The sequence below is a fragment of the Gastrolobium bilobum genome, unplaced genomic scaffold (genome assembly GCF_033153095.1).
Source record: "Gastrolobium bilobum isolate Gb01-03AN ecotype WA unplaced genomic scaffold, APGP_CSIRO_Gbil_v1 utg3223, whole genome shotgun sequence".
NCBI lineage: Eukaryota > Viridiplantae > Streptophyta > Magnoliopsida > Fabales > Fabaceae > Gastrolobium > Gastrolobium bilobum.
The window spans coordinates 288,223-313,386 of NW_026897393.1; the positions used below are offsets into that span (position 1 = coordinate 288,223).

A 25,164-nucleotide genomic window follows, 5' to 3' on the forward strand; every position below is an offset into this window, starting at 1 on the left:
AATACCGTTTTTAAGAGAGGTTTAAAACCTTAATCTTGAAACATGCCCCAAATCAGACTAGTCGCAAAGCGATAAATCAATTGAAATATCTCAAAAAAAAAAAAAACTAACGTAGCCACACGTTAATATTTGAATTATCAATTTAAGGATTTATTCTAATTTTAATCACCTAATACCATAACAGAAAAAATACTTATTAGATAATTAAGAATAGATGTCTTCGTGGAATGTACATAGTTCATGTTCCACAAGTATTAGGTGAACAAATCTTAAGCTAGAATCTAGAAGGATATACCTGAACAAAAATATCTTTTTAAGAGTATAATATTACGAAATTTACATGACCTCAAGTAGAAACTGGTTACCCTTCGAAATTCACGCGCCTACTCTCGATGAATGTCTGACGAAATTTCTCAAACCTTCCATCTTGGATTGCTTCTCTTATTACATGAAAGAACCTCAAATAGTGGTGTGTATTATGGCTGCAAAATTCAGTATAACACTATCAATACTTATATACCTTAACTATTAATATAACTATAGCTGTTACTGTCACAATCATCTTCACAATTATTTGTAATAGTATTATTGCTACTATAATTTGAAGCAAAACAAGTCATACATTTCTAGCAGAATTTGTGCCAGCATTTCATGAACATTGAATAGGTGATTGATGTATGCCTTAGTATGATTCTGGCATGTATAGCAGGTGCAGTTTCCTAAAATGGGGGACATATCTTTCCTGCATGAAAACACAAGCAGAGAAATGAGTAAGTGGTGTTTGGTTATTTTTTGTTTTCATTTTTAGATCATATCTTTTCACTAACAATTACAAAAATGTCACACATTGCTTTCATTTTGTTTCCTTTTTACAAGATTTTGTAAAGGAAATGGTGAAAATAACAAAAAGTTGTTTTCTCCATTTCACTCACAAACTCTTGAAAACCATGAAATAGAATGAAAACAAGACGCCATTTTTGTAATTAATAATTAAAGATATCAAAATAGAAAACAAACCAAACACCTAACATTTTCAAGAATAATGATAAAACAACATAGTAATACAAGAGTGATCTTCACATGGGCTCAAGTTTGTGTTCATTAGCATCAACATTGGAGTTGAATTAAATATCTGATAACAATATTTTTTTCTTTTTCTTTTTTAGATAAAATGATTTCTGATTTTAGTTAGTTCCACATTTCAAAATGGCAATAAAATAGTTATAATTGTATCTAAACATACTAGATAAGGAGTCAGGAGATGGAGATCATAATATAATTGTGTGGTTATAAACTTGAGCGTATGAGAACAAAATCCGTACAATAAATCTGACATAAAAAAAAAAGTGCCATAGTGACTTCATATATGGATGGCCCAAATACTTCGAGGGGTCTATTTCTCTTACCGAAATTCTCCCTCAAACATTGCATGTCTCCTTCCTCCCCACTCCCCACCCATATATTCTCACTCCCCTCAACCGAATTCGCTTCCCTCTTTCTCTATAAATGGTTACAACTACCCTCAACGGATCTAACATAGACCTGTTCAGTGAATAATCAACATGCATCATGTTCCTCAAACCATACCCCATGTCAAGAGGTGTTCTACTATACAATATAGGTTATATCGTATTAAAAAGGAATCTAAAGCAACTACCACAATTATGACACCTGCAAAATTGAAACTGTAACTCAGAACTTAATCAAATGTTGCAACAGACTGACAAGAAAAAAAGAGTGAACAGAATCAATTTAGACAAAAAAGGCTGCTGCATATTGGAAAAGTCCTTTAAACAAAAAATTAGATTGATTGAAAACAAAAACTAAATAGCACCCATTCACCTCTAAGTTTAGTAAAATCTAAGTAAGCTACTGACTAAGATTTCAAAGAGCAATATTGACATTGTCAAATTCAGAAAAGAGCAAAAAGCAGTCAAATTTATCCTGTTACCTATAAACTGTTGCTCTCAAATTAATTTTAGTCAAGTCACTTCCAATCTGGCTTCTCTGAAAATTATATTGATTCCCACTCTTGTCTAGTGAAAAGGTTAGCGCAAATCCTCCAATTGTGAGGGTATAAATGTACCTATGAACCATCACAAAAACCATGACACAATACACTGAGGATAATACTGATATCGAGCAAATGGAGTGTGGAATTAGCTACAAACTTTGAATCAAAAAGATCAATTCCAGCAGCAATTCCTTGCAAGATCTCCTCTGCAAAGTTAAAATCAGTTTTTAAGTGCAACAAATTTGTATTTATTCCAATTTAATCAAGAAACAATCTATTTTAAGATCAAAGATGATTTCTATAGCTTAGCATAGAAGCAAGTGAATAAAACGATAACAATGAGATATTTACCAACTCAACAGAATCAACATCTGTGATTTAACCATGTCTTGATGACTTTATGTTCATAATCATGTAAGTGTGAGAGAAGTATGAAATAAAAACCACTAATGTGGTCTTCGCTTGATAGCTTAAACTAGGTTTAAACAAATAGTTCTTTGAATGATATCAAAGCCTCTATGACCAAAGTGATCACGAGTTCAATCCTCACTATCCCATTTTCAAATATTGTGGAGTTTCTTAGCACAGGTAGGTGGACCTGTTCTTTGTCCATCCGGCAAATCCAATAAACTCTTGTGTGAGAGAGCATATTAGAGAAATATAATATAAAATCATTAATGAACTCTTATTTTATATTTCTCTAATATGTCCTCTCAAACAAGAACCCATTGGACATAAAGTGTGGACAAAGCATAGATGCACCTCCCTATGCTAAGCAACTCCACAACATTTAATTATTTAATATTAGAAAACGGGGGCGTTAAGGATTGAACTAGTGACTACTTGGTCACAAAAGCTCTTATACCGTGTAAAGAACCATTTCGACCAAAAAGCTTAAACTGTTAAGTAAAGAGCATATTAATGGTTTTTATATATTATTTCTCCAACAATATGTCAAGTTGTTGCTTCCATTGGAAATTTCATAACATGTATAAATTCAAAATCAATTAATCATCCGCCAAAATAAGTAGAATGATTAAGGTCAATGAACTAATTCTTTCTCCTTTTGATAAGGACAAAAATTAATTAGGGAAGAGAAAGAAAGAAAGTACAGGAGCAAAGGATAAAATAACCCACATAACATGAAAAAGGAAAAAAATCCATTGAGCAAAGCAGGCAAATGAACACGTAGAATTAAATAGTTAAACCATGTACCTGGGAGTCCAAGCCCACAAATCATGCGTGGCTTTTCATTTGGTAAGACATCCTGCGAATAAGGTGAATTGTTATATCAAAAGTTATACATTTGCCAAAGACAAACTCTCCCAAAAGTTTAAGTTATTTGGAGAGGGTCTGTGAATGGTTTTATATCTTATACACCCTCTCATACAAGAGCCTTTTAGCCCTTGTGCTGCCCTCTCATACAAGAGCCTTTTAGCCCTTGTGCTGCCCTCTCATACAAGAGCCTTTTAGCCCTTGTGCTGAAATTTAACTTCTTTTATTAGAAAAATAGGGGCAATAATAGCAGTGTGCTTAGTCAGCACTACTGCGCTTCAGTTTTGTAACTGACTAGCTGTTGCAATGTTTATTAGAGTTGTAACTAATTGCTGTTAGAACTAGAATATTCCAGAACACTGTTAGGATTCTATATATAGTATATTGCTGGAGTAATTCATTTATAATTAATAAATAAATTCAGTTCTATGAGTTTCTCCCTAGTCTTTGTGGCTTTGCGTTGTCTTTCACTTTTCCCATTTCTTTGATGGTATCAGAGCCTCATTCTTGGGGTCTGATACAACAACTCTTCGTTCATGGCTTCTGCTGCTGCGACTTCCTCAGAAACCATTGCGACTTCTTTAGTTGATCCAAAAACTCATCTCATTTTCAAAACTCAACTCTCAGTCATGTTGAACAACAAGAATTTTCTTCTATGGAAGCGGTTCATTGAACCTCCAATTATAGCTCATCAACTTGAAAGGTTCCTCATAAATCTGAAAATTCCACTGCGTTTTCTAACTGAAGAAGACTGAATTGCTGAAAATGTTAACCCAGCGTTTGTCGAGTGGGAGGGTACTGACAAGATGCTCCTAACCTGGCTTCAATCCTGAAGAAATTGTGATACGGACCTATATAGCTGAAATAGGGCCCAAGCCCAAGCAGGTCCAGTTGCTGAATCAGCTAGCTGAGAATCTGTTAGGGGAGGAAGGTTCTAGTACGAGTATGCAACTGAAAACGGTTGAGGAAGAGGCGGGTTTGTTAATGGAATAAAAGGGAGGGCATGGGAAGCATGGGGGGATCATCTTGGATCTGAAAGTAGGCTGGAACTTGGAAGAGATTAGGGCCTCTCGAATTGCTCTAGACTATCTTTGTTATTTCCTATTTCCATTACTGTAACTGTCCTTCCATTGTTGTCACTGTAATTAGGATTACTTGGTCTCTTTATTGTAATTGTTGCTGAACAATGTACTGTTTCCAAATTAATATATATCAATTGGTATCAGAGCACTCCGATCTAGGGGGGCTTTGAACCACACAAATCAAAAAAAAGAAAGAAAAAGAAAGAAAGAAGTGATGGAAAACAAAGCTGAAGGATTGGAAGAGAAACTTCGGCGCAACGAGCAATGTCAAGAAGAGCTTGTAGTAAACAAATAATTGTCAAAATTAATTATAACATACTCTTAAATATTAAATAAAATCCAATTTAAATGATGTCTTACAGAAGTAACTGAACAACTACGGCAATAGCACTTACTATAATAGCACTTAGAAGAGCAGGTCGCTCATCAATGTGCTCTCCTAGACCAAATCCTCCTATCCAATAACCTGCATCAATCATTACAGTTCAGTTACCATATGTACACAACAACATAGGTATTTATAAATCTCAACTCAAATGAATCACATAACATAAAGAGAACAGAAATGGTAAAATAAATAGTAGTCACCACGAATCTTATGGATGGAATATAAGTAAATATTCTTGTTGCAGTTTGTCTTAGAGAAAAAAAAAGAATTATATATAAACAAAAGCAAAACAATTAAAACCTATCCACTGAAAACTCAGATATGTACTTATATATGAAATTATGAAAACGTGTAAAATGAACACATCACAATGTTGGCTCCATTACTAGATGTCCGTGTCAAAATAAACAAGGTTTAAGTTTGTGTCAAAATAAACAAGGTTTTCATTGAATACTAAAAGAAATTTTAATTATATCCGAAGGTTAAAACAATTAGGAGCCATGTAACAGTGACATACTTTGCTGTACAGCATAATGACATGCATTAAGTTACATTAGGAGTAATGAGCTATTGTGCCTGCGCAATAGGGATGAGAAGTAACAAAGTGAAAAGAGTAAAGAACAATGCAGAGATTTATATAGACAGACTAAACTAATCTATCCAAAGCTGCAAATTATAAACTGCTTGTACTGTAAACAACTTGAAACAAAAGTACTCCATTAGGATGGATGAACATAATTACTCAACAATAGGTTCAGATGAATTTGCAGAATTTTTCTGCTGTGCTATCAGACTCAAGCAATAAATAAACATGAAAAATAACATTCAACAAAATTTCTTGAGGCATGTGATCAAGAGGAAGTTATGCATGAACTAACAAAAGATATTCAAGAGGAAATACCATGGTGTATACTTTTTGCAGATGATATTGTGCTTATTGATGAGACCAAAGACGGTGTAAATAGAAAACTTGAATTGTGGATAAGCACGTTGTAGTCTAAAGGATTTACGTTAAGCCAGAGCAAGATTGAGTATATGAAGTGTGAGTTTTCTCTGGTAAGAAATGTAGACCAAGATCCCGTGCATCTACTTGGTGAAGAGGTACCCAAGAAAAACGCTTTTAGATACTTGGGATCCATTTTGCAAAAAGGTGGAGAGATTGATAAGGATATAAATCATAGAATTAGAGCAAGGTGGATGAAATGTTTTAGTGAGACCATAAAATTCCCCTTAAGCTAAAAGAATTTTTTTTATAGAACAGCAGTAACGCTTGCAATGTATTATGGAGTTGAATGTTGGCCGCCACATAGGCAACATGAGCATAAAATAGGAGTAGCAGAAATGAGGATGTTAAGGTGAATGTGTGGTTATACAAGGATGAATAAGATAAGAAATGAAGATATTCGACGAAAGGTAAGAGTAGTACTGGTGGCTAAAAAAATGAAAGAACATAGATTGTGGTGGTTTGGGCACGTAATGAGAAGGCCCCTGGATGCTCCTGTAAGAATAAAAGTTTGTTACCAAGAATTCGACATAGAGAGATAGAGGTAGATCAAAATTTACTTGGAGGAAGGTAGTAAAACAAGACTTAATGGAGTGAGATATAGATTGGCGGGCAATGTGTCTTAGGAAAGAATGGGGAAAAGCTATAGGAATGGTGGAGGGTTAGACATGTTATTCCAATCTTCCAGATGATCTCTTTTTAGTCCTTTACCTCTTCATCCCCCCACCCCAATTTTCCCCTTCCCTATCTTTTTTTTTCTTAATTATTTATTTATTTATTTTTCCACACCTTTTTTTTTTATTTTTTTTACTTTTATATTTATATATATATATATATTTTATTATTTATTTATTACTTATTTTTATTTTTGTCTTACTTTCTTACTCGTTTTTCATCCTCCTATAGATCTCTATCTTTAGTTTACCTTAATATACTTTCCCTTTTAATTGTTTACATCTTCTTATATATATATATATATATATATATATATATATATAGGGTTTATCGTTTCTCAAGCTGCTTGAGATAATTTTATCTCCGGTTACTAAATTATAACCGTATAAAAATGGATTAATGGTGATAAAGGAAGAGAGCAAAAAAGAGAATCATAACCATTCAATGGTGAATAAATTAATATAAGGAAATAAATAAATAAAACGACGTCATTTTGGGGTGGCCGGAGATAAACTTATCTCAAGTTGTCGGAGAAATGTTTTTCTCATATATATATATATATATATATATATATATATATATATATATGGGGCATGATATTCTTACACCGGTGTAAGAGTTAGAAGTCTTACACTCAATCTTGATTATTGAACTACTTGTATCCAATGGCTCACATTACTAAAAAATTAGAGCCTTTAGATATAAGTGGGATCAACGGACAAGATTGAGAGTGTAACTTACATTGGTGTAAAATGATCCTGACCTTATATATATATATATGAAAATGAAAAATAGTAATACCTTTTGATTTGGTAATGATCATATCAACATATATACTTAAATTTCATTTCTATCTTTTTTCAATCTCTTTGTATTTTTCAATTGAATTCATTGATCACCGACCCTAATTAGTTTGGGATAAAGATGGTATTGATGTTGATATGATCATTACCAAATCAAAAGGAATTACTATTTTTTTCTTTTCATTTTCTTCATCTTGAAATATAGCATTACAGGGAGAATTAACACTTCCTGGTCCAAATCATATGCTTTACTTTACTCAAGAATGAATTTATTTTCAGACTGAGTCTTGCAAAGTGTGTTACACAAAATTCAAGAACCAAAAGTCAACTTCCCTCTTGGGTAAAAGAAGAAAAGATAGCAGAAACATAAAAATATACAAATGTGAAAATATTGAGTTAAGACACAGATATTGCACAAAAAATAACCAAAGAAAAAGAAACCTGCTACATTTCGCTTGGCTACCTCCTCTGCACATCGTTTCCTTTCATCCAAATTTGGGCCTCCAACAATGGCACCGAAGACTGATCCAGAGCCCTAAATTTTGAGATATTGTTACGAACCTCAAAACACAGTCTGAATTTTCAAAGAGCTGAGAAACAAAGAAGAGACCGAATTACAAAACAAGAATAAAGGAGAGAATTCTCTCCTTCTGACCCACTTCCCAGAAATTGCAGCATGTGTAGTCTATTATTTTCGGATAATTGTGATACATAGGCTTGATTTATAAAAAACCAAATGTCAGATTCCCGGTTTTTACGGATTTCATAATTGACTAAAAGATACACTTGAATATGAAATAATATGTTGTGTATTAATCTAATACAAAGAATTACAATATATAGAGACCCTAATGGACTTAAGTGAGAAGCCCAGATCTAATCCAAAAAGAATATTTACAGATAGGAAGTAATCTATTCAAATCTAATCATATCTATTCTAACACTCCCCCTCAAGCTGGTGCGTATATATTGTGAGCACCAAGCTTGCTACAATTGTATTCAACCCGAGGACCTCTAAGAGCTTTAGTGAAGACATCCGCTAGATGATCATTAGAGTTGACAAAAGCTGTCTTAATTTCTCCTGACTGAATCCTTTCTCGAATGAAGTGACAATCAATCTCTGTATGTTTGGTTCTTTCATGAAATACAGGATTAGAGGATATATGTAGCGCAGCTTGATTATCACAAATGAGTGTCATGAGTTGTTTCTGTTCACAAAGATGAAGCTCCTGAATCAACTGCTTTAACCAGATTAACTCACATGTAGTAATTGTCATTGCACGATACTCAGCTTCTGCACTAGATCGAGCAACAACAGGTTGTTTCTTGCTCTTCTAAGAAATTAAGTTTCCTCCAAAGAAGACACAATAGCCAGAAGTAGAGCGCCTGTCTGAGAGTGATCCTGCCCAATCAGCATCTGAATAACCACAAATTTTTGTATTTCCCTAATCCGAATACAATAAACCTTTTCCTGGTGCTCCTTTGATGTATCGGAAGATCCTCACAGTAGCATCCCAAAGAGAATCACAAGGGGAATCAAGGAATTGACTAGCCGTACTAACAGCGAAAGAAATGTCTGGCCTAGTCACAGTAAGATAATTGAGCTTCCCAATTAGCCTCCGATAATGACCAGGATCAGATAACGACTCCCCCTGTCCGGGCAATAACTTGACATTGGGATCCATGGATGTATCAATTGGTTTACACCACAACATACCAGTCTCTTCGAGGATATCCAAGACATACTTCCTTTGACAGATAGAAATGCCCTGTCTAGATTGTACCACCTCAATTCCCAAGAAGTAATGCAGCTTCCCAAGGTCCTTTGTTTGAAATTGACTGAATAAATACTGTTTTAACTGACGAATTCCAGCTTGATCACTCCCGGTGAGAATGATGTCATCAACATACTAACAAATAGATGCACTTATCAGGAGATGTGATCCTATAAAATACAAAATGGTCAACTTTACTGCGAATTAAGCCAAACGCCTGAACAACAGAACTGAAGCGACTGAACCATGCCCGAGGAGAGTGCTTGAGACCATATAAGGATTTGCGAAGACGGCACACCTTCCTAGACTCCCCCTGAGCAACAAAACCAGGTGGTTGCTCCATGGTAACTTCTTCTTATAAATCACCATGAAGAAAAGCATTTTTGATGTCAAGTTGAAGGAGTGGCCAGTGACAAACAGCAGCAAAAGCAAGAAATAGGCGAACTGACGCCATCTTAGCGACCGGAGAGAATGTATCGCTATAATCAAGGCCGAAGATTTGAGTAAAACCCTTTGCAACTAGGTGTGCCTTGAGACGATCAACATGGCCATCAGGTTCAACTTTCACAGTAAAAACCCAGCGACAACCAACTATAGACTTTTCTGGAGGAGCAGAAACAAGGTCCCAAATGCCATTGGAATAAAGTGCAGTCATCTCATCAAGCATCGCTTGACGCCACCTTGGATGGGAAAGTGCTTCACCTGTGGTCTTAGGAATAGAAACAGAAGAAAGACTAGAAACAAAGGTGAAAGGAGGAGGAGAAAGACGGTCATAGCTCAAAAAGGTATAAAGAGGATAAGGGTTACGAGTAGTACGCGTACCTTTTCTTTGAGCAATGAGAAGAGCCTCTGGTGAAGGAGCTGGAGGGGAAGAATCAACTGCAGTGGGCGATGAGTCAGCTGTTGGGTTTGCTCTTTTACTAAAGCCCAAATGGGTTATTAGTATGAGAAGAGCCCAAGGAACCTAGAACCCAATGAGCTAGGGTTTCTTGGAACCTATATAAATAGTACCTCTTAAGTCAACAGCCTCATAGGTCTTTTTTGTGAGAAAGAGGCAAGCTCAGAATCTAATCAGTGCCCACACACTTCCCCTTCCTCCTCGAGAGATAGTTTGGAAGATCTGCCACAGTCCAGCTTTAAGGAGGTTGTTCGTGCTGCGGCGCTGAGGTGAGCTGTTCGTGAAGAGGAATCCTACAAGGGAAGATTCTACACGAGACCTGCGCACCGAGAGGTAATTGTGAAACAAGGATGATTCGGTAAGCATACAATGTACTAGGTCCTAAACTGCTTCCGCATAAATCTAAGATTTCCTACAATTGGTATCAGAGCCTTGGCTGTACATTGGTATGTGAATCTAGTTTCACTATTCATGTAATTAGTTTTGCTTCTTGAAATGTGGCACCTAGTTCTAGGATTATGGTATGAATCTAACATGTGTATTTTATAATTCATTTTCATAAAAGTTTAAATTTTAATCGGTAAAAATGCTTTAATCCATGGTTAGGGTCTCTCGTGTATTTCTCGATTTGTAACAAGGAGGCTAATCCCATATGATTAGGTTTCCTCCTTGCTGTTTTTGTTTATTTTTGGAATTTCTGTGTATTTTTTCAATATTTTGTAAAAGTTCAAGATCGAGAAATCGCGAGGAAGATGCGCAGTCAGCACTGTCGGAGACTTTTCGAGGACTTACCGATCTCGGAATGGGGCGATCTATATATGGTTGGAAAGAGGACGGAAAGACGAACGCAACGGTAGGGCGGATCACCGCCATCGGAGACTCCACGCTCCACCACGCGCCTCCACAAGAGGCTGAGAGTGGCCGCCACTCTCCGGCAAAGAATGGGAGAGTGAGGGAGCGTCCGACCACCTTTTTGGGTGGTTTCGGCGGCGGTGCACTCGTCTCTACGTGGCGGTCCTTCCCCTGGAGTTTCAGCCTGATTTGACTTCGGGTGACGGCGCGGCAGACCTGACGGCTAGGGTTCTTCTTTCGCGTCCTAGGGTTTCTCGCCAAAAGATTGGGTCTTTGGGCTTTTGGGCCCATGAAACCCTAAAGGGGCTTGAGACAGATACTATGGGCTAGGCGAAAGTCGAATTCCAAAGTTGTATTATTTAATTTAATTTAATTTAATTTTCTTTAAAATAGGAAGGCCATGGATTAAAGTAATTATGATTTATTGTTTAATGCTTTTATTGATTGGTATAAATTATATGATTGATAACATGCTTTATTGCGATAACATGCCATATAGAATAGGTGGTACCATATTGTTGCATAATTTGTATGATTGCATGAGCATAATAGCTATTATGTCTTCAGGGACTAGTATGATAGTTATTATGAGATTATTTTGATTTTAAATCATCCTAAGAAATTAATTAATAATTATTATGATTTTTATTAAAAATCTAGGTTAATAATTGAATTAATTAATTTTGGATAATTAACATTAAGACAAATAATCGTTATGGAAATTATTTTGATTTCAAATTATCCTCATAAATGATAATTATTATGATTGTCGCAATCTAGATTAATAATTAAGTCAGCTATTTGGATGATTTAAATCTAGAAAAATAATTAGAGAAAATTTCCTAAGAGAATTCTTTTATTTTGCGAGTAATTTGTGGGTTTTCTGAAATGGTCATGGAATAACACACGCTGCATACAACATTCATGTATCATGATTGTTTGGAGCACACGCTGACGTAAAGTGACCGGATTTCAGGACCTTAATGCTCTCAAAATTATGTTAAGCTTAGTGCACGTTTATCGGCGCTCTTACTTGTATAGTTTTTGAAATCAAACAAAGGATACTCTCAATTAAATAATTCTTGGAAATTAGAAAATGTTGCTTATGTTGAATGGAAGGAGATTTAAATTAAGAGATTAATTTAACCTTCAAGCGCATTATAGGACCATTAATAAAATAATCATGTGAAGTCCCATCGAATAAGCATGATTGGATTTTATTAGATTGGACTTAAATATCTATGGGAGAAGATTTAAATTAAGAAATGAATTTAACCTCCAGGCGCATTGTGGGCCTCTCAATAAAATAATCATGTGAGGCCCCAACGGATAAGCATGATTGGATTTTATTGGGCCTTAATAATTTCAAAATTTTAATAAAGTATTGTACGGCCCATCGTCGATAATACTAAGTTATTAAAGATAATTTTGAAATTAAACAATGAATTCGACTGGGCTTATGAAAATTCTCAAACAAAAATGTTGAATGGGTGAAGGTTTTAAAAAAATTAATTTTAAAACCTGCGGGCTCCATTTGTGGGTTTATTAGTGAAATGGTTATCGCTGAAGCCCCATCGGATAAGGATAATCAGATTTCACTAGATTAAATCTTAATAATTTCAAAATTTTAGTAAAGTATTGTACGACCCATCGTCGGCAATGCTTAGACACTAAGGATAATTTTGAAATTAAACAATGGTTAATTACATTCAACTTTGGTAAAATTGTTAACCCTCCCATCGAGGCTCTGGCAATGGCACTGAAGGCCCAAATAACAATTTTGGTTTTTACAAGTGACTTACCCATCGTAAGCCTTGTAGAGATAAACTGAAGGATTGTTAACAATAAACAAGGGTAGTTATGAGAATCTACTCGCACTTCGTTTGTTTATTGCATTATTTGTTTGTAATTGTGTGCTTTATATGTTTTTCAGAAAATATCTTAGAAATGATTTTGAGTCGAAAACCTCTAGATGGTACCAACTATGAATAAGTGAAAAGCAAATCTTTGATATTGTTCTAAAACATGGAAGCTAAAATTTGTCCTGACAATGCGAGGGCCATAGCAACCTGCAGAGAATGCGTCTAAGGAAACTAAGATGCATTTCTCAGATTGGGAAAGGGCAGATATGGTAGTTCGCTACTATATTATTGTCAATCTTTCCAAATACTTGCAGAAGCAAGTGTACATGATTAAGAGTGGAGTAAAAATGCTTCAGACTCTTAATGACATGTTTGCTGCGTCTAGCAGCTCTGCTAGACAGAATGAAGTCGGTGCAGGTTTTGCTAAGAGTCTTGTTAAATCCAAAGGGAAACCCAAGGGTGGTAACAAGAACAAAATGACTTGGTTATCAGTTGTCAAACCAGTTTCTATGAAGAAGCCGCAAGGCAAGTTCTTCAAGTGCAGACTGAAGGGATACTGAAAGAAATATTGCCTAGAGGTGATGAAAAGAACCTGACATGGGCATATCAAGGCCTGATCAGTGAATGAATTATTGATTCAGGAATCACTGATTATGTTTGTTACTCTTTGTAGTAGTTCAAACATGGCATACCTGTCAGCAATGGACATAGATATTTTAAGCTTGAAAATGGAAACTTGTGTCTGCATTTGCAGTAGGACAAGTTATTTATACGACTATGGTTTTGGGTGACTGTTTATTTGTTCCAGATTTCAAGAGGAATTCAATTTTTGTTAGTTGTTTTGGTTAAAACATGGGTTGACAATGCAATTGATTCCTCAGTTACATTTCGAAGTTCATCTTCGTCTTGTTTTGTTTTGGTACATTGTTTAAATAGTCTTTATTACCTATGTCCTATACCCTTTTAAAATTTGTTATGTTGAATGGAAAGGATGATGAACAAGAACTTTCACCAAAGAAATAAAAGTTTCAAATGAAACATAACTTTGGCCTTTGTGATTGAGTCATATTATCTCAAGTAGGAAACATATTTTAGTTAAAAGAGGGACTGAAAGTTCAATAATCTTTTAACTAACAGCTACATGTTAGTCCTATTTGGAAGGTAAAGTGGCCAAGCAATCCTACAAGGGCCAAAAAGGTTTGCGTAACTATTCAACTGGAACTGGTACATACTAAAGTATGTGGACCACTTAGCGTTTAGACCATAAGAGGTGATGAGTACTTCATTATATGAATGTTTACTCTGGATTGGGACAGATGAACCAAATGCGCTATAAGTCTAAAGCTTCTGGAAATTTCCAAGAGGTTTAAGTCTGAGGCAGAAAAGCATGTAGGTGTTCAAATCAAAAACACTTTGGTCTGACTAAAGTGTTGGCTACCTGTCTGGTAAGTTCAGGTCTTACCTAATTTAAGAGGGGATAGTTTTTGTAACTGTCAACTCTAAGAACGCATTAGTTGAATGAAGTTGCAGTATGCAAAAATCAAACATTTCTAGACTTGGTGAAGATCATGTTCAGTTATTCATCTTTGTCAATGTTGTTCAAGGGAGATGCCTAAGAGAAGGAAATGTACCTTCTTAACTTGATTCCGTCAAAGTTTGTTGTAAAGACACTTAAAGAATTATGGAAAGGGTGCAAGCCCAGATCAAACCATATTCAGATTTAGGGTGCTACGGCACACGTCCTACAACAACAGTCAAATGAGATGTAATCTTGTATGGAAGAGTGCATATCTTTTGGCTACCCTAAGAGAACTAGGGATGATTTCTTATTTAGTCTTAAGGACAAGATAATCTAAGTGAGAACTCACATGATTTTCTTAAACGACATGGAATTTGTAGGATATATCCCCTTGATATGTTTCGGTACTTGGATATTAAAGACACTGGCCAGTGCATGTAATCCATCAGAGAAACTATCATAGTCAAGGGAATAAATAATTGATTGAGTTACAGAAAACTTGTCAATCAATTATAGACATTCTACAAAGGGGCGATGCATATTCATGTTATAAGTGTTGTTAATCTTGGAGTTCAAGTTCGGGCTTTTAGTGGAGTAGCACCGAATTAGATAATCATTCGTTGATTATCAGGAGCCTTGATTAATAACAGATGGTAGATCCCCAAGCTAGCTTGAGACAAGGGATGGGGTATTTTTCGGATAGATGATGACTTATGGGTTACATGATCTTGGGTTTTACGACTCAAGTTTGTATCCAAAAGAGTAAGTGGGAGATTGTTGGGTTTGCTCTTTTACTAAAGCCCAAATGGGTTATTAGTATGAGAAGAGCCCAAGGAACCTAGAGCCCAATGAGCTAGGGTTTCTTGGAACCCATATAAATAGTACCTCTTAAGTCATCAACCTCCTAGGTCTTTTTTGTGAGAAAGAGGCAAGCTCAGAATCTAATCAGTGCCCACAAACTTCCCCTTCCTCCTCGAGAGATAGTTTGGAAGATCTGCCACAGTCCAGCTTTAAGGAGGTTGTTCGTGCTGCGGCGCTGAGGTGAGCTGTTCGTGAAGAGGAATCCTACAAGGGAAGATTCTACACGAGACCTGCGCACCGAGAGGTAATTGTGAAACAAGGATGATTCAATAAGTATACCAATGTACTAGGTCCTAAACCGCTTCCGCATAAATCTAAGATTTCCTACATCAACAAGAGTCGAGTCGACAGGAGGCACAGTTTTGCGATGCTGATAGGTGAGAAGTGGACGGTCCTCAGGTATGGAAGCAATAGGTTGCTCATCTGGAATATAAGTACCTGCAGCTGGCACAGACAAGTCAAGAAAAGGAACAGGAAGAACATGATCAACCTGTGACAATTGAGATGGGATAGAATTAAAGGGTTGTTGATCAAGAAAAGTGACATCAGCAGAAACAAAGTAATGCTTAAGATCGGGAGAATAACAACGATAACCCTTTTGAAGACGAGAATAAACAAGAAAAATACATTTAAAGGCTTTGGATGTTAACTTGTCCTTACCAGGAGTGAGTTCATGAACAAAACAGGTACAACCAAAGACATGTGGGGATAGAGGGGAACATCTGGAAGCAACAAGTTATAAGGAATGTCATTATTAGGCACAGATGAAGGCATACGGTTGATGAGAAAACAAGAGGCAAGGACTGCATCGGCCCAGAAGTGAAGAGGAACATGCATGTGAATAAGAAGAGTCCGTGCAGTCTCAATGAGATGTCTATTTTTACGTTCAGCTACTCCATTTTGTTGTGGAGTGTGAGGACAAGTAATTTAGTGTAAAGTACCCTGTGTGGCTAAGAATTTAGAAAAGTCAACAAAAACATATTCCTTAGCATTATCACTACGTAAATTACGAATAGAAGCACCAAATTGAGTTTGAATTTCAGCAGAAATTTTTTGATAAATAGAAAATAACTCAGAACGGTTTTTCATTACATAAATCCAAGTACAACGTGAAAAAAATCAATAAAGGTAACAAAATATCGAAACACTAAAACAGACACACTACGACTTGGACCCCAAATATCTGAATGAATAATTGAAAAAGGAGCATCAGCTCGTTTATTGACTCGATTGGCAAAGTAGGAGCGTATGTGCTTCCCTTGCTGACATGACTGACAATCTAAAGTCTGAAGACCAGATAAAAGAGGAACCATCTTCTGCAATTTTAAAAAACTAGGATGACCGAGGCGACCGTGAATGAGTTGTGGAGATTCTGTGAGAGAGCAAGCAACTGAAGGACTCGGCACAACCAGGTAGAACAGACCCCGTGACTCACGGCCCACTCCAATCGTCTTCCCCGTACCCGGATCTTGCACAGAAACTGAATGGTTTGAGAAGGTAACAATATAATTAAGAGAGTTGATCAATTTACTAACAGAGATTAAGTTATAAGGGATATCAGGAATGTAATAGACTGATGTCAAGGTCAATGAGGAGGTTGGACAAATTTGTCCAATCCCATGAACAGGGGCTTTAGTGCCACCAGCAAAAGTAAAAGAGGGTAAATTATCAGAATATGTAAGAGATGAAAAGAGTTCCTTATTACCACAGAGGTGATCAGTAGCACCTGAGTCAAATATCCAAGGACCAAGTGATGCAGAATGAGAAACACAAGCAACGGGATTACCAATTTCTGAAGCAACGGGATCAATAGACTGCCAAAGGATACTCAGAAGTTGGTTGTCAATCCTTTCCCAATCAGATTTTTCCTCCTTAAGAATATCAGTAGATTTAGTCGTGAGATGGTTCCCATGTCCCTGTCCAAAGAACCAAACTTGAACAGAGGTGGCCCAGTTCTTGTAATTAACAGAACCCTTCAACTTTGAAGAGGTAATGGACCCAACATTGGTGGAGATGATATTAGGAGAACTTTTGACAGGACGAGAGGGAGAACTGACCTCCGAATGAACAGGAGAAGTTGCTGCCAATATATTAAATCACAAGGGTATAAACCGAGTAAATAGGAACGAACCTGATCACAAATCAAGAGGAGGTGCGCACAAAAAGTGAGATCCACAGAGAACCAACCACAGATCTGGAAAGAGGAGAAGAAGGCGAGCCTTTCTATCCAAGAACGGCCGGAAAACTCCACCGGAACAGTGCACACGCGCCGGTTGAAGGTGGCACGTGAGCTCCATGCGCAGAGGAGACGGGCGGCGCGTGGAGGTGCGCAGCTGACGCGACGGTGGTTGGACCTCCATAGATCTGGTCGCCGGGAGGAGACGGTCCTGATCGCAGGTAGTCTGGGCTGGAAACTCGCCGAAAAACTTCTCCGGCGGCCGGAACAGTGACAGACAGTGGTTCCGGTGGCGGTCGGAGGTGCTGACGCGTTCGGAAATTACTCAGAAAGGGCTTACAACCCTAGATGGCTTGCCGGAAGGACGCACGACAAAGAAAAGAGGACTCCTAAGCAGTGGGCTTATGTTTTAAAGCGAAAACAAGGTTTTAAGCGGAAGCGAGGGTCCCCAGAACAAAAGAGCTCTGGTACCAACTTGAATATGAAATAATATTTTGTGTATTAATCTAATACAAAAAGTTACAATATATAGAGACCCTAATGAGCTTAAGTGAGAAGCCCAGATCTAATCCAAAAAGAATATTTACAGATAAGAAGTAATTTATTCAAATCTAATCATATCTATTCTAACAGATACAATTAAATGTGCCTAATTTCGGGATCCAATCTGTTACAAAATACTTTCTAATATCAACATGAATAACACCTTTATTTCAAACTAGTTGGGGTCGAATGTTGATGAACTCAAATAAAAAACAAGAAAAGTTGAGGAAAAAAAAGAAAAAGGAAAATAAATAAATAAATAATAATAGTAAATAAAAACAAAATAATATAACATAAAATGAAAATAAGATAACAAATAATTTAATAAGAGAAAAGTAAATTAGAGAAAAAGATAAACAAATAAATATAGGGAATAAGGACTAAAAATGGTCATCTAGAAGGATACTAAAAAGAACAAAATACTTCCTAATATAGATGATAGAATCAAATTATTTGTTTATTCACAGCAGATCACGATTTTTTGTACACACCCCCTCAAGCTAGGGAACAGGTATTTTACATTCGCAGCTTGGATACAATGTTCTAAAGTTCTGGATTGCTCATCTCTTCGGTGAGTATATCAGCAAGTAATCCTTGTGTAGTCACATAGGGCTTGCAAATTAATACACTACAGTTTCTCCTTGATAAAATGTCAATAAACCTCGATGTGCTTTGTGTGGTCATGCTGCACCGGATTGTGGGCTGGGCGAATTGTAGACTTGTTATTGTAGTAGAGTCACATTGGTCCTTCCCAATTTATCTTCAAGTCTTCAAGAATGATCTTTATCCAAAGTAGTTCAACCACACCTTGCTGAGTATTATATATGTAACAAGCTTGGTGTATATGATCTATGTACTCTAACTTGAGGGAGAGTATTGAAAGCCATGTAAATAAGTCTAGGTTCATTGTATATATTTGTCAGAATAATAATGTAAACATAGTAATTAGGATAACAATGATAGTTGTATTTATTACTGTTTGGTTATATAATCTACTCCCCGTTGTGTAGTTAGGACACAACGATTTCACCAAATGTCTAGTGTTTCCTCCTTACTCAAACTCAAAAGAGGAGGTAGTATAACTGTCCTTGTTCCTTAGCAACTCTGATTGTCCTACCCTTGGCAAGATCCTAAAAGATAGAATGAGAATGAAAAAAAGGTTGCCGCACAATTTTGGTCTCTGGTAAGCTTGTGAATAGAAATAAGATTATTGAAAAGTTTAGGGACATGGAGCACACGGTTTAAATATAGGGAATAATGGATCTTAATATCATCACAACCCACAACTGATGAATGAGAAAGGATTGATAAGACAAAAAATGTGGGGAATGAAAGGACTAACGGGTTGATGCCAACAGGATTAGGTGAGAGCATATATGGGTAGAGGAAGCTGAGACGAGATAAATGGTACTAACGGTAGCCAGAGGCACCACCTTGCATAGTCGGAAGAGGAGGCACATGGAGCTGACATGTGTCAGAGCACAAGGCAGAGCTGTCATCTGTCGGTCACCTTGTTTTCATTTTATTTCCTGTTTTCAAGAATTTGTAAAGGGAATAGTGAAAACTGGATTTTGTTGTTTTAATCATTTCCTTTTCAAATTCTTAAAACAGAAATAAAGTGAAAACAAGTTAGCATTTTTGTAATTTTTGGAGAAAACATATCAACTTAATGAAAACAAAAATATAAACCAACCACACCCTTCGTGTGTCTTTGCAAATAATGATTTTATACATTGAGGATTTTTCAACAAAGGAACTTTTTCATGTTTGAATGAAGAGTCAAAAAATTAAATAAAAGGAAATTTCTACATCTAACGAAAGAAGTTACCTCAGTCAGAGGAAGCAAAAATTATATATCGATCCTAGCAATTCTAAAAATTCTATGGTATTTCTGGTATACCATTATCTCTTACTAATGGCAAATCTAAATAGAAACTCGTGAAGCTTGTGATGACAACGTTTCCAAATTCATTACATCTTATTTTGCAACTCAACTACGTGTTCCCAACAAACTTAAATTATAAGAAAACAGGAACGAAACCACAATCCTTAAAGCTATTAAATTTCTAGAGATTCATGAATTTCAGAACCCAATTCATATCAGAGCTAGAGAAGAAAAACATAAACTGTAGTTTACCGGATTTAATGCAAGGCAATCATCAAGCCATCTCAAAGTTCTATCGACTGAGGTTTTGTTCCTTTTATCTGACACCCAAGCAGGTACTTCATCAGCCAAAGCAGCCCACAGATTTGGCCTCATGCAAGAAATCATTTCAAGATAATCGTTGGGTTTAATCTGGCCGTGACAATTTAGAATTAGAAGATACATTAGAATCGTCGCTATTTAAAAGTAAAACTAAAGTAGAGTGTAGAGAGCAAGTTAATGCAGGGCAGGCAGCAAGTGACACTAAATTTACCAATAGACGACCGCAAGGAGTCTCAAAAGATGCTCCCAGTTTGGTAGTTCCCTTAGACTCAGGAAGGCAGTGAATAGAATCCCCAGCTACAGCTGCAATTCCATATTGGTGCAAACCAAGCATTTGGTGAAGGCCTCCTATTTTTGATATTGTGGTCGAAGAAAGTCCTTCCAAACTAGAAAAGTAGACAAGAGAGAATAATGTGAATGATATGAAGATGATTAATATTAGATTATAAAAAGAAAAAGAAAAAGAAAAAGAAAAATGGGAGTGGTTACAACTTACAAGTGGAGTGGAGAAACTTGAAGGAGATGAGAATCAGGGGAAGGGAGAGAAGAGAGAAGGTCAGGGGAGATAAAGTGAGGCAACCCTTTACGAGTAGATAGGAGAAGAGCAGGGGTCTCTATGGGTAACGGGCAGCTTCCTATCTCCAGTGCTCCTACCCGCGCACCACTGCTCCATGCCTTCTTCACCACAAACTTCATTTGCAGATTGCAGATTGCAGATTGCACCACCAGGCCCTGCGCTATGTTTTGTGCCATATGCTATTGCTATTCGGTTTGGGTTTTGGTTTTGGATTTGGAGGGCATGATGACTCTGGGCCGGGTTGGCCAATACCAAAATAATATCCATATTTACTAGGTTTGGCCCTTGTTTGGGGAAAAATAAATAAATAAAAAAGTAAAAAAAGAAAAAGAAAAGGGTTAGGAATAGCCGAATGGGATAAGGAATTTAGGATAGGCTTACATTACATCCTCCTCTGTATATATATATATATATTATAATAGATCTTAACCATGAAGAAGAGATTGACATTGTTAGAGCAATCATGACGAAGAAGGGCAAGAAGCAACTGATGTCTTCAGCGCCGTGGAGGGGCGACGACACGGAAGACTTCCAAGACGCAAAGCTTAAACTCACGAGCCAGCCCGGTGCCACTTCAACCATGCACGTTCCTCGCACCAAGTCAACTAATCACAACCAAGACGACGAGTCCATCGAGATTGATCCTGAGCTACGCTACAGCTTCCAGCGCAATTTTCAGGTTTTCTTTTCTTAATAACACAATTGCAACAGATAATAATTATCCGCTTGGTCTGATTCGAAGATTATCTTTGTTTGTTTAGAAGATATAATGCCTGAGAAAGTTGAATTTCATGTCAAAAAACATTAGCTATACCTCTTTCCTTTATCACCTTGTTAAATAAAAGCCAATGATACTCTTGTGGAATGGGAGTTTCCCATTGAAGACTCTGGGTACTAGCAGGGGGCTTTGCTTCTAGGCTAAGGCATCTACTAAGGAAGTAGTGTCATGTGCCTAGGGAAGTTAAAAAAAGTTAAGGGGGCAATTGAAGACAAAGGTCCAAGATCTATAGGAGCTATCTGCCAAGTTCATCTCCTATTGAAGAGAAAATTACTACGAGGTTGTGTTTTCTCTGTGTCATCTACTCCGGTTTCCTTCTCTCACTTGCTAAAACCCCATTGCATTGCTTTTCAACAATATAGTATTACAGGATCCCATGAAACTTGTTCACCCTCATTCATCCGGTCAGCTGTTCCTTTTGTGAAAAATGAATCTATGCCTAGAAACCTTCTTGCTTCTTGTCATTTTTTATTGTGAAAAGTTTATATAAAATTATAAATCAACTGCACAAAATGTGGTTCATTGTATTAATAATGAATTGACCAGTTTAGAGCACCATTTGGTCCTTAGGATTCACTTGTTAGTAGAGTAGTATCATTCTCCAAGTTTGATATTGATTATCCTGTACCTCTAACTGATCATTATAGATTGCAACATATCCATGTTGGCTGGCTTCCTTCCTTGTTATTAAGTTATTTAACATATTACTTGGGCTTTTGTTATTAGACTTTATGTCTATGTGCACGATACATGTATATTACATGCTGCCCCTTTTTGTTCTTATTTATTATTATTATTACCTGTCCTATATAAATGACTACATATCATTTCCTTCTTGCTAGGGCAATTGATTTAGCATCCAGTATTCTTCTCCAAGTTTTGGATGTAATTTTTTTTTTTTTTTTGGTAATGCAGTTTCTTCAACGAGTTTTTAGCATTGACACTGTGGTGAAACCTCTTCCTCCTGCCATGGCATACAATGTCTCTCGGAACTTGAACTTCTTCACACGCATTTTTACACAATTCTTTGGTATGTTTGATTCGGAGCACTTTTTTCCACAGCTAAGGATTGAATAAAATATGATATAGAGAGCCAAACTGTTCCAACTATTTTAAAGATTACTGTTTATTTCTTCCTTTTAGAACTAAAAAATGGTCCCCCAATATATCTCCACTGTGAGTTTTTTCTCCCTCTTAGTAGTCTAGCGTTGAGATTTTTATGCTTCCCGGATATTTTTGTATGGTGATGATGGAGCTGAACCCTAGGCTTTGTTTGAATATCCGATGACAGGGTAAAATGGATGGATGGAGTAGCATGGAGTGAAATGATATAACATGTCATAGTTTGTGTTCTGGAAGGTCTTCATAGCCCAATATATTGGGCCGGCCTTCAAAGTCCCATTAATGGATCGTTTCCCCTGCGCTTATTTATAGTGAGTACATAGACCTCACTATAGGGGATTCCTCACTCCCCTGCACAACTCGCCATCGTACGCATACGATTGTGGAGCATGGTTTGGCTCTTCTCTCTCCCATGATGAGGGAATATTTCCTATCTATACAAACCCCTCTTCTCCCATCAAAGAGGAATCCGATAACCATCATCTTCATGAGCTATTACTCTGCCGGATTTTAGAGCACCGTAGCCCTTACACATCCCCCCTGTCTCAGCCTCGCCTGAGATAGCACCACGGTGACTCTCCCTAAGCTTTGGTCCATATCACTATCTTCTTGAGCACCCATACATCGAGATACTTCACCCATTGAGAGATACAGACTTAGCTCATTGGCGCCCAGCTTGGGGCTGGATTGCATGACCAAAAGTTTGAGAGCCTTTTGCTCTACTGACTGAGCTAGACAGGATATTTCCTCTGTGGGAATCTGTCCACGATGACTTCGCCACGTCCACAACCATAGTTTGGATATTTTACGATGGTATGGAGGAAAGTTTCCATTTCATTTTTTGGGAAATGAACGGAATGGTAAGGAGATTAGTAAATAATAAGTTAATTTCATCTCATGCCTCCAAATTAGGAGAAAGAAAAATAGAGGTATTGGATGGAATGGATTTAATCAGGTTTTATTCCATTCTACTTGTTATGGATCACTTATTATCCCCACTACATGGAACATCTCATTTCACCACTCTCTTCTAACTTCCATCCATTACCAATAACCACCCATTAAGCATTGCATCATGCCATTAAGTCACCTGCAAACTACCCACTAGGGGCACAACCTTCTAGTGCATTTCATCTATATATAACCCCTTATAGCTAACAAAGGGGATCATCGGATAACTCATCTGATAACCTATCTCAGTATTCACAAGGCTGGCCACCATAGCTACATCCTACACACTTGTGCTTAGAGCACATCCTATCCATCGCAGGTGACTCACACACACACCCCCTTGTTCATACCATCAGACTTTGGCCTAAGGTGCAGAACTTCCAATTGCCTGTCATATTTACCATAAGTTCTGTAGATACAAATACTAGCTATCCTGCTAGACATCAATGTTCATTTCCCGAACACTACCATATTTAAGCAATCCGAAACAATTGACAATTAATAACATTATATTTCACTCCCCTCCATTCCATGTCTTTCTATCAATATAAACATAGCTTGAATTCGAGTATATTCTCTTGTGTTTTTTTGGCGGAGCCTTCAATTCCTTGAAGTCATCTGTTATTCTGTCCTAACCTTTATATATGGATAGCAGTCTCACAATCATTTTACCATTTCCCTTTCATTTTATATCTTCTACATTGACTAGCTGAGTTTCTCTATTTAATTTTTGGCATTTGACCACAATAATGTGTACGATGGTCATAATTACTGGCGATAATTCTGCGCTCTTCATGGCATTAGTATACTTACTACGGTTATTTTGGAAAACCACGTATTTGTTGATTCTTTGATGTATCCTTGCGTTTTAAGTACAATAAATATCCATCAAACTCGAGATATTGCCCCGTTATTGTTGATATAATTTGTCACCCGCTGTACTGCAGATCCCGAAGGTATTGCAAATGCCCAGAAATCCTTGGGCATAGGACAAGAAGAGAAAGTTCGCAAAGTTCGCTGAAGAAAATCCGGGAAGACACCCAACAAAAAAGAACAAGAAAATGGGAAGAACGTAGAAGAGCAAATAGAATTATTATTTATGATTTTTTTTTTTTTTTTTTGGATAAACATGTATCCTCGAGAGGCCATTCTGTGGGGTGGGTCTAGAATTAAAAAGGCTTTAAACTTCTCTTAAAGATGTTATTATTTATGATTAATTTCTTCTTATTTGATCACTTGTGGAATTATTTAATTAGTTTGTCATGAAATTTAGTTAAGTAGATTTGATTATTTTATTTTCTTAACCAAAGTAACATCCTAGAAATAGTGACTGCAGCTCTAATTTAATCGAAATTCAGAGGTAAAACAACTTCAATTTCTCTTTTTGGATAAGTGAGATAAAGTAATTAACCTAGAAAGGGTAAAAATATTTGAGATTGTTAAATTTTTTTTTTTTGTACATGAGATTGTTAATTTTAGATTCTTAAGACCCTAGATTTATTTTGAATAGTGAATCGTGATTCTTATATGTTTTTATCATGTTTGGTTTGCAATTGTGTGAAAAAACTTGATTTTGAGCTAAAATTCTTTTGTATTGTGGGATATTTTAGTTTTTCTTATAAAATTTATAAAATAATAAATATTTTCAATTTATCATCTAAAAATGAATTAGAATTAACTTCTGAAGAATTTTTCTAAAACTGAATCAATTTTTTAACATTAAGATTTTTAAAATAATTCAGACATTATTTTTCTGAAATATTAATCATTACTGATGGCTGTTGTTTCCATGTATTTTTTTTTT

The 25,164-nt window shown here is 36.5% G+C and overlaps 2 protein-coding genes across 2 annotated transcripts; one reads left to right on the top strand and one right to left on the bottom strand.

Annotated features, from left to right (window-relative positions):
* Positions 1-172: 172 nt before the first annotated feature.
* On the bottom strand, positions 173-20,652 carry LOC133306531 (uncharacterized). The gene is made up of 10 exons (XM_061506860.1): positions 20,429-20,652; positions 20,144-20,318; positions 19,864-20,022; positions 7,682-7,775; positions 4,767-4,837; positions 3,230-3,281; positions 2,172-2,220; positions 1,952-2,086; positions 623-742; positions 173-482 (listed from the first exon to the last, which is right to left on the bottom strand). The coding sequence occupies exons 1-10, from the start codon at positions 20,626-20,628 to the stop codon at positions 362-364; spliced, it is 1,176 nt and encodes a 391-aa protein (XP_061362844.1). The 5' UTR covers positions 20,629-20,652; the 3' UTR covers positions 173-361.
* Positions 20,653-20,925: 273 nt separating this feature from the next.
* On the top strand, positions 20,926-24,649 carry LOC133306541 (uncharacterized). The gene is made up of 3 exons (XM_061506875.1): positions 20,926-21,188; positions 22,203-22,317; positions 24,308-24,649. Exons 1-3 carry the CDS (start codon positions 20,973-20,975, stop codon positions 24,379-24,381), a joined length of 405 nt encoding a protein of 134 aa, XP_061362859.1. The 5' UTR covers positions 20,926-20,972; the 3' UTR covers positions 24,382-24,649.
* Positions 24,650-25,164: the final 515 nt, after the last annotated feature.

Coding starts and splice junctions, on each gene's coding strand:
- LOC133306531 (XM_061506860.1), bottom strand. CDS start 20,628: ATGAAGTTTGTGGTGAAGAAGGCATGGAGCAGTGGTGCGCGGGTAGGA. Junction 20,319..20,428: donor CAAGTTTCTCCACTCCACTT/GTAAGTTGTAAC, acceptor CTACTTTTCTAG/TTTGGAAGGACTTTCTTCGA. Junction 483..622: donor GCACAAATTCTGCTAGAAAT/GTATGACTTGTT, acceptor TGAATTTTGCAG/CCATAATACACACCACTATT.
- LOC133306541 (XM_061506875.1), top strand. CDS start 20,973: ATGACGAAGAAGGGCAAGAAGCAACTGATGTCTTCAGCGCCGTGGAGG. Junction 21,189..22,202: donor GCTTCCAGCGCAATTTTCAG/GTTTTCTTTTCT, acceptor TTGGTAATGCAG/TTTCTTCAACGAGTTTTTAG. Junction 22,318..24,307: donor CATTTTTACACAATTCTTTG/GTATGTTTGATT, acceptor GCTGTACTGCAG/ATCCCGAAGGTATTGCAAAT.